The sequence below is a fragment of the Hordeum vulgare genome, chromosome 5H (assembly GCF_904849725.1).
Source record: "Hordeum vulgare subsp. vulgare chromosome 5H, MorexV3_pseudomolecules_assembly, whole genome shotgun sequence".
Classification (NCBI taxonomy): Eukaryota; Viridiplantae; Streptophyta; class Magnoliopsida; order Poales; family Poaceae; genus Hordeum; species Hordeum vulgare.
In genome coordinates, this window is record NC_058522.1 from 450,680,840 (window position 1) to 450,690,316 (window position 9,477).

The 9,477-nt window shown below is 44.2% G+C and overlaps 1 protein-coding gene across 1 annotated transcript; it reads left to right on the forward strand.

Moving 5' to 3' along the window:
• Positions 1–4,673: 4,673 nt before the first annotated feature.
• LOC123398333 (peptidyl-prolyl cis-trans isomerase NIMA-interacting 4) lies at positions 4,674–7,102 on the forward strand. Its single transcript, XM_045092812.1, has 4 exons — positions 4,674–4,917; positions 5,133–5,242; positions 6,432–6,574; positions 6,788–7,102. The coding sequence occupies exons 1-4, from the start codon at positions 4,767–4,769 to the stop codon at positions 6,828–6,830; spliced, it is 447 nt and encodes a 148-aa protein (XP_044948747.1). The 5' UTR covers positions 4,674–4,766; the 3' UTR covers positions 6,831–7,102.
• Positions 7,103–9,477: the final 2,375 nt, after the last annotated feature.

Genomic DNA, 9,477 nt, shown 5'->3' on the forward strand with positions numbered 1-9,477 from the left:
TAAAGAGACTTGCCGGTAAACGAGATTGAAATAGGTGTACGGATACTGACGACCAAATCTCGGGCAAGTAACATACCGAAGGACAAAGGGAATGACATACGGGATTATATGAATCCTTGGCACTGAGGTTCAAACGATAAGATCTTCGTAGAATATGTAGGATCCAATATGGGCATCCAGGTCCCGCTATTGGATATTGACCGAGGAGTCTCTCGGGTCATGTCTACATAGTTCTCGAACCCGCAGGGTCTGCACACTTAAGGTTCGACGTTGTTTTATGCGTATTTGAGTTATATGGTTGGTTACCGAATGTTGTTCGGAGTCCCGGATGAGATCACGGACGTCACGAGGGTTTCCGGAATGGTCCGGAAACGAAGATTGATATATAGGATGACCTCATTTGATTACCGGAAGGTTTTCGGAATTACCGGGAATGTACCGGGAATGACGAATGGGTTCCGGGAGTTCACCGGGGGGGGGGGGGGGGGGCAACCCACCCCGGGGAAGCCCATAGGCCTTGAGGGTGGCACACCAGCCCTTAGTGGGCTGGTGGGACAGCCCAAAAGGGCTCTATGCGCCAAGAAGAGAAAATCAAGAGAGAAAAGAAAAAAAAGGAGGAGGTGGGAAGGAAGGGGGACTCCCTCCCACCAAACCAAGTCCAACTCGGTTTGGGGGGGGGGGAGTCCTCCCCCCTTGGACTCGGCCGACCCCCTTGGGGCTCCTTGAGCCCCAAGGCAAGGTCCCCTCCCTCCCACCTATATATACGAAGGTTTTAGGGCTGATTTGAGACGATTTTTCCACGGCAGCCCGACCACATACCTCCAAAGTTTTTCCTCTAGATCGCGTTTCTGCGGAGCTCGGGTGGAGCCCTGTTGAGACTAGGTCATCACCAACCTTCGGAGCGCCGTCACGCTGCCGGAGAACTCTTCTACCTCTCCGTCTCTCTTGCTGGATCAAGAAGGCCGGGATCATCGTCGAGCTGTACGTGTGCTGAACGCGGAGGTGCCGTCCGTTCGGTACTAGATCGTGGGACTGATCGCGGGATTGTTCGCGGGGCGGATCGAGGGACGTGAGGACGTTCCACTATATCAACCGCGTTCACTAACGCTTCTGCTGTACGATCTACAAGGGTACGTAGATCACTCATCCCCTCTCGTAGATGGACATCACCATGATAGGTCTTCGTGCGCGTAGGAAAATTTTTGTTTCCCATGCGACGTTCCCCAACATAACTATGAGCTTGTTGCAACCCACTGACATAGCCAGGTTCAGACCAAACCTAAGTGCAAGAGCCTCAGCCTTGAACATGTCGAAGCACACATCAACAACAGAATTGCTTGCTGCTATGAACTTGCCTGCATTATCACGTAGGATAGTGCCAACAGTGCCTTGTAGTAAGTCTGGATCGAAAGAAGCATCTACATTTAGTTTGGTATATCCCGGTGGAAGTCTCGTCCATGGGTTCCTTTTCCCCTTCGCAGATTTGTCCGACATTGCAGCAAAGTTCTCAGCTTGGGCACAAACAGAAAGAGTAATCTGGCATGCTCCATTCGTGTGTTCCCCATGCACAAACTTCCTCCTTTCCCACCACAAAACCAGCAAGTAATTGCAATAATCAAGTTACCCTTCCTCTCACCAAGCACTTGAGTTTCATCTGCCGGAAGGGACAAAAGGTGCTCTAGCACTGCTTCCCCTTCATGATCAACCATACATCCACTCTGAATAATGCTCTCCATGCCAAACTTCCTCCATACTTCTTTTGCCTTGTTGCATTGAAACAACATGTGCTTTACACTTTCATCATTTTCACACGTCGATCATTTGGTTGTAATTTTCAGATGGCGATCTACAAGATTGACCTGACAGGGAAGAGTTCCATGAAGCGTTCGCCATAGGAAAATCCTTACCTTAGCAGGACAAGGTAATTTCCACATGAACTCCTAGAATGGATTAGGCGCAATAGCACCCAGAGCTGATCTCCTTGGGGCTTTCAACTCATAGTGGCTCCGCCACATCTCAAGATAAGCTGACTTGACAGAGAAAAGACCATGTTTCGATGGGTGCCAAGCAACAAAGTCCGGCATATCAGAGGAAGGTAAAGGAATACTTAGAATCCGAATAACAATAACTGACCAAAATGTTTGTTCCACTAGTAGAGCATCCCACTAGCCTGTTGCAGGGTCAATCAGATTAGAAACCTTGGACAACAGATTGTTACCTCTTGGAGTGATTGGTAGTCTTGTAGGTGACTGAGGATTCCAAGCATCCGACCAGATATTAACTTTGCTTCCATCTCCAATATGCCATATCTGCCCAAGTTTTAAAGTTTTATCCCCCTCCATAATACTCTGCTAAGTATAAGAGGATTTCTTCTTCAAAGGTGCATTAAGCATATCTCCATTTGGATAATACTTAGCTCTAATAATGGTTGCACAAAGGGAATCAGGGTCATCCAATAAACGCCATGCTTGTTTTGCCAATAGAGCCAGATTAAAGCAATGGATATCACAAAAACCAATTCCACCTTCTTTCTTGGGAACACACATTTTCCACCAAGCAAACCAGTGCAAACCTCATGTGATTGGCATCATCACCCCACCAAATTGTGCCATCGCGTCTGTTATTCCTTTGCAATTTTTTTAGGATTTTTGAAGACCGAAATTGCATAAGATGGTGTGGCTTGAGCTACTTATTTGAGGAGTACCTCTTTCCCACCTAGTGAAAGAACCTTTTCTTTCCATCCCATAAGTCTCTGAACAATCCTGTCAATCAGGTAGTTGAAGCAATCACTCTTGACCAGTCCAACAGTGGCTGGAAGCCCCAAGTATTTATCATTTAAGCTTTGAGTCATAATCTCCAAAGTGGTACATATATTCGCCCTGGTTTCAACAGGTGTGTTCGGGCTGAAGAAAACGCTTGATTTTTCTACACTCACTTTTTGTCCCGATGTCGAACAGTATGTATCAAGGATCCCTCTTAAAGTATCTGCATTCTAAGCGTTTGCTTTCATCAAGATCAGTGAATCGTCTACAAATAAGAGGTTAGTTACAACCGGTGCATCTCTACACAATTTAACCTCTTCAAGTTGTTATGAATTTTCAGCGTGTGAAAGTAGAGCAGTCAAGCCTTGAGTGCACAAGAGAAAGAGGTAAGGGGAGAGGGGATCTCCCTGTCGCAATCCCCTAGTTGGTTTGAAGCTTTCCGTCTCTTCAGAATTGAAGCGCACTCTGTATTTCATAGATTTTACACATTGCATAACAAGTGCCACCCAATTCACATTAAAGCCTAGTTTTACCAAAATAGCTTCCAGGAATACCCATTCGACACGGTCATAAGCCTTGTGCATATCAAGTTTCACTGCACACCATCCTTCCTTCCTTCCCCTTCTTTCTGTTCTTTATGGCATGCAAACTCTCATACGCAACGAGTACATTATCAGTTATAAGTCTCCCAGGAACAAAGGCACTATGAGTAGGAGAAATAATCTCTGGGAGAAAAGGTTTCATGCATGCAACAATCATCTTAGAAATGACCATGTAGACTACATTGCAAAGACTAATCGGGCGAAACTGTGTCACCTTCTCAGGATTTGTATTCTTAGAGATCAGGACAATGACCGTATCATTCCACCCAGGAGGAATTGTGCATGTATTAATAGCCTGGAGTACTTCCTGGACCAAATCATCACCAAGCATTGGCCAGAACCCTTTATAAAAAATGGAGTGGAGACCATCCGGCCCAATGGCCTTGAAATCTCCAATATCAAAAAAAGCCTTCCCTCACCTCTTCTGCCGAAAAAGGTGTCGTCAGAACATTGTTCATTTCATTGGTAACACACCTTTGAACCTTCGGAAGAACACCAGGATCTGGATCAAACACTTCAGCATCAAAGAGCTTCACAAGTAGTCCCTGATAATACTATTCAGCTAATCCGGACCTTGGTGCCATACACCATTGTCATCCGCCAGCTTCTTAATTTGATTACGCTTCTTTCTGACAGAGGCATCCTTACGGAAAAACCCTGTGTTTTTGTCCCCATGGGGTAGCCAATTGGTACGCCGTTTTGGATCCAATACATCTCCTCTTGGTCCAAGAGATTCTCTATCAAGATTTGCACTTCTTTTAGTCTTGTCCGATTAACAGAGTTTGGGGTCTCCTGTTTTAGCTTCTCCAACTCAAAATTAAGCTTCTTAATTCGTTTCTTTGGTCCTCTCAAAGTATCTCGATCCCAAGTATGGAGGTCAGCATGTACAGCTCGCGTTCTGTCAGTCAAAAAAGGGCCAATGCCTCTAAGTTTTGCACGTTCCCACGCTGACTTTACTATTTCCTCTACCATGCTTTCTTGAAGCCACCTAGCTTCAAATTTCAGACCTCCACTCCTTTTCTTCAGCTGCTATCCATCATAGTATTCTGTGTCAGGTAGCAAAGGTCTATGATCAGAGTGAGATGCACCTCGTGAATAAACGGTGTACTCTTTAATTAGCGATTCTGTTTGCCAACAAGTTAGTAGTCAAGTCCATTTAGGTTGACCGTTTAACCCCACGCGAGGCACGCTTTAGCCCAAGGCCCAGGCCCGTGGAGCTGGCGTGAGGCAGGCTTTAGCCCAGGCCGGTCCGTCCGGCCCATCTGGCGAGGTTTGGTCTCGTCTTCCTCGCCTCACCTTCTTCTCATCTCAATCTTGACTCAATCATCAGTGTAGCTAGCTAGGGTTTTCGCGTCTAACCAAGACCTCTCTCTCGGCTCTCGCGCCCGCTCGACCAGCGCGGATGGGAAAGGACGGGAAGGGGAAGGAGGCCAAGGGGAAGGGCAAGCAGGCGGCCGGCTCCTCCGACGACGCCGGAGGCGGCAAGGGAGGCAAGGGCAAGGGCAAGGGCGGCAAGGGAGGCGACGACCTCGGCACCTGCACCTTCGTCAAAGGTATCACGGATCCGAACTGCCGATCCCACGAGATTAGGATGAGAAATCTTAGGGTTGTGAAGGGCGCCGGGGGGGGGGGGGGGGGGGGGTGCGGTGTTGATAGATTCGCCTACGATGCTTCGTTTTAGAAATTAGGTTGAGATTAGATTTGTATGTTGTTTTATAATCATGTCCTTATTTGTGGTAACTGTTGCGCTGTTGTCCTGTGTTTGCAGCTAGGCACGTGTTGTGCGAGAAGCAGGGGAAGATCAATGACGCGTACAAGAAGCTGCAGGAAGGCTGGTTGGACAACGGGGACAAGGTCCCTCCCGCTGAGTTTGCCAAGGTAAGCGGTGGACCGACAAGCCCTCGTGAATCCGTCTCGCCTTTTAAACTAATGTAGTATGCTTGAAGGAAGATGCTTTAGATTAGTCAGGAATTTTTATCGGTGGAATTTCACTGTCTGCAATTTGCATGCCGCACACTTTTTTCACCTGCTTTTGTTAACGAGATATCATACAGGGCTCTATGATTTACCTGTACTTTACCTCCTGGACCATAGGCGTTCTTCTGCTGCAGTTAGAAACACAATCCACAAAATGTGTTACATGTTCTATTTCATGTATGGTTCTAACTCCTTCGGCCATGGCCTGAAAGTTGGATGCATTGTCACCTGCGTTGAATTCATATGACCTGTGCGCTAGTTTAGTAATTTCGTCATCTATTGAGAAGCACCAATAGTTCTTATGTGAATCGAGTAAAACAATTCTTACTTTCAATCCTGTTGCATGTTGATATTGTAGCCTGAGATTGGGCTATGTGATTAAAGTCGACGCCTTGATGGGGCAAAAGGTACTGATAGCAAAAAATGTTCAGGCATGGTTCAAGAACTGACATATATGATTAGTAATGCCTAGTGGTGATAGGCCTGATCATCAACCAAAGTATTATGCCAGAGATCTTGAGAACTTCTATTAAGTCAGGATCGTGCTGTACTCATTAAGAAATGAGTATAACCAACAAATTCTCTCTTTTTTTCTCAGATAATACTTTGTAATACTGTCTGTAAGCAAATTGGTTTTTTGAAAATTGAAAATTGGCAGGCTAAGATATCTAGTAATATACGCCCTCTGTTCCTAAATATAAGAGTTTAAATTGAACTGCAAAAACTTCTTATATTTAGAAACAGAGGCAGTACTCACATGCATTGCCTGTAAATTCTACAATTGGTAAATGCTAATGGATTAAGTCTGCTTAGTGTCAGGTGCTGTCATAGTTTTGAGTGCACCTTCTGTGAGGTTTGTGAATTACTAAGGACATGCCTGTGACTGCTATCTGGTCCAGTTATGTACAGGACATCAAACGGAAATCTATCTACCTGGAAAATTTACCCTTATTTTCAAATTAATATTCTGCTGTGTACAGTACAATTCTTAAACTTGTTGCCTGCAGACTGTATGCTGTATTCCGTACGCTATTAAACACCACGAATAATATTTCATTTGACTTACATAGCTGTTGGTCTGATACTGCAGGTAGCCCAAGAATTCTCTGAATGCCCGTCAGGAAAGAAAGGTGGGGATCTTGGATGGTTCCCACGTGGTAAAATGGCTGGTCCTTTCCAGGAGGTTGCGTTCAACACACCCGTGGGAGCTACTAGTGCACCATTCAAGTCTACGTATGTGAACTATCACCGTTTCTCTTCCGTACATGACTTATAGATAGTAGTGTCTATGGCTCATTCCTGATCTGTTTGGCAATGCCCTTTTGGACTAATGCTCGTTTGGACTAATACTTCAGATCCTAGCCTGGATTATTACCTGAAGATGTTTGCTCCTTTAGATTTTTATCAATCCACATACTTACACAATGTCTGTTCGTTCCTATTTAGGCACGGGTACCACTTCATCCTCTGCGAAGGCAGGAAGAACTGATATGAAAGTATGCTTCAGGTTTGGAGTGCAAGCACCTTGGGATAATATGGGATGCAAATGCCCCCATGTCTTGTCTGTTGACTCAATAAGCCTTGTGCCTGGACATGTGTATTCAAGCTACTATTATACTGTCCCAAACCAGAGTGACTCAGAAATTGTGCTTGCTACAAGTAACCTGATATGATATACAGTATATGTTTGGGATAAGCTAAGATTTAGCTTGTGTTCCTCTTTTACAGTAAAGAAAAGGAATGCGTTCCTTTTGGGTGGCATTTAGTTCGGCGCATGCTCATCTCTATTTGACATTGTTGAATGGGGTCCCTTTGCGGGAAAGTGATGAAAGTATCTTTACAAAACATGCTGCATACTGGAAAACATGTAGAAGCTAGGAATTTTAAGGGTTTTCTTACCTTATAAATTGAAGGTTCCGATTCTTGCAACGCCACTTGATATATGAGAATCATGTTTGCTCTACCTTACAGTGTCAAACTATGTTGCATTTGCGCAGCTAGAAAAAACAAGTTCTGTATGAAAATAATAAACGTATCGCACTGGTCTTATCCTACGCAACCACATTCTTCTCGCCTCATTGCCGTTATGCATGTTGCCTGTGTTTGTACTCATAGCCATCTATTCTCTTCTTTCTTCGAATATGGGGAAGCAGGGAAGCAAAGTGTGAACTCGTATCATCACTTCGCAGATGTTTCCAGATAAAAAAACACAAAGAGCCCAGGTCCATCTGTACCCGTGTTGAATAAAAAATCAAAACAAATATAAAAAGACAAAGAATCCTATTATTTTGCATGAAAGATAATTTGATGTGTGAGGTCCGTTTTAATTTTCAATCATTTGGATTTCTGGGCAGCTCTCGGTAAAAAGAGATAAATTCAGGGTTTCGAAAAAGGTTTACTGTTTATGTATTGTTTTGATCCGAGCTGCTCATATGTACAAATGAACAGAAAATTAAAGTGGACCTCACGCAAGTACTTATATATCATGAGATTTTTTTTGAGATTTTTTTAGTATTTATTCTGATTTTTCTTCTGACCGGATGAAGATGAATCAAGACATCGAAACACTGCACTCCAGTACTGCTCCCTCACTTTGTAGCTTAAAAACGCAATTACTGCCGCTATTTATAAAGTTTGTTCTACTTATTTTGACAGCACTAAAATTTAACACTAAGGGCTGCAAATATACAGCGGTCACGTGGCTGCCGCAAATTTTTAGGGCGACGCCAGACCACGAGAGCAGAACAGCTATCTTAAATAGGACACGCAGCTGCCGCAAATTGTTGTTTTACATCACTTCGTGCTCAAAACACTACAACTATCGCAAATAGACATCCATAAAAAGACAGACTTAATGTACTTTAGGGCAGCTGTTGGATATGAATGTTTTCTGATGCCTTAAAATCTAATTTTTGATATCTTAAATTTTACTTGAACCACTTTTTACATCTTAATATAAGGCGATGGTTGAAGATGTTTTAAGGCTGGTTGTAATGAAAGTATCATAGATAGTATCATATATGTTAACTAGGCTTTTTTATGAGATGTCATAGAATTAAATAAAGAAAAAATATTGAATATCATATCATGATACCGTATCATATTAAATGCTATGTTACTATGTGTCATGCATGACAATAAATAAACTATTTAGATACTAACATATGATATTATATATTATGGATATAATATCATACACTAGTATCATGTACATGATACTAGTATATGATACTACCCATTACAACCAGACTAAGAACCAACCATCGGTTTGGACACACGCTTAACTTAGGACACTTTTATTGCCACTTGGCTACATATTTTCACATTGTCAATTTTTAAAGCTTCGTGACTCAAGCATTTAGTATATGTCGTGTAGTTAGTGGCAAAAGCAAAATTATATGATCTTTCAAAAATTTAATATGATCTCTCTAAATTTCGCTCTTGCCACGGATGACAAATGCGATGTGTGTCAAAGGTACAAAGTGCTAAAGTGAGTGAGAGAGTGAGAGAGGGAGCACTAGTAGAAAAGAGAGCTTTTGTCCAGGGCCTGCAATCCCATTAGTTCCGGTTCACCCATGAACCGGGACCTATGATGTCATTGGTCCCGGTTCGTGAGGTCAGGGCGTCAGGGGGGCATCATGGGCCATTGGTCCCGGTTCATGTCAACCCTTTGGTCCCGGTTTCAGACACGAACCGGGACCAATAGGCAGGGACCGTTCGTATCCCCCTTTAGTCCTGGTTGGTGGATCAAACCGGGACCAGGTGGACCGTTCGTATCCCCCTTTAGTCCCGGTTTGTTCACGAAGTGGTGGTGGCAACCGTTCGTATTACCCTTTAGTCTCGGTTGGTGGCTCAACCGGGACTAAAGGCCCAAACGGTCTGCCTCCCGCTTCGCAAAAGTACAACCGAAGCAGAGTCTGTCGCCATTTCTCTGTTCTTCTCCTCTCTCGCTCTCCTCTCTTCTTCTCCTCTCTTCTTCCCTTCTCTTCTTCCACCATGCCAACTCGCTTCGGAGAGGTGCTCGCACATGGCAAGACCAAGCTCGATGTCGTGTACACGAACGAGAGCAGGGAGGTGCCGCATTTTCTTAGACAGTTGAAGGGACGGTGGCTTGACGCCGCGGTGGATCATGAGAA

What these genes read in the sequence shown, in the direction of transcription:
- LOC123398333 (XM_045092812.1), top strand. Translation starts at nt 4,767, where the DNA reads ATGGGAAAGGACGGGAAGGGGAAGGAGGCCAAGGGGAAGGGCAAGCAG. An exon ending in CTCCCGCTGAGTTTGCCAAG is followed by an intron (nt 5,243 to 6,431) that starts GTAAGCGGTGGA and finishes CTGATACTGCAG; the next exon opens with GTAGCCCAAGAATTCTCTGA. An exon ending in AGTGCACCATTCAAGTCTAC is followed by an intron (nt 6,575 to 6,787) that starts GTATGTGAACTA and finishes GTTCCTATTTAG; the next exon opens with GCACGGGTACCACTTCATCC.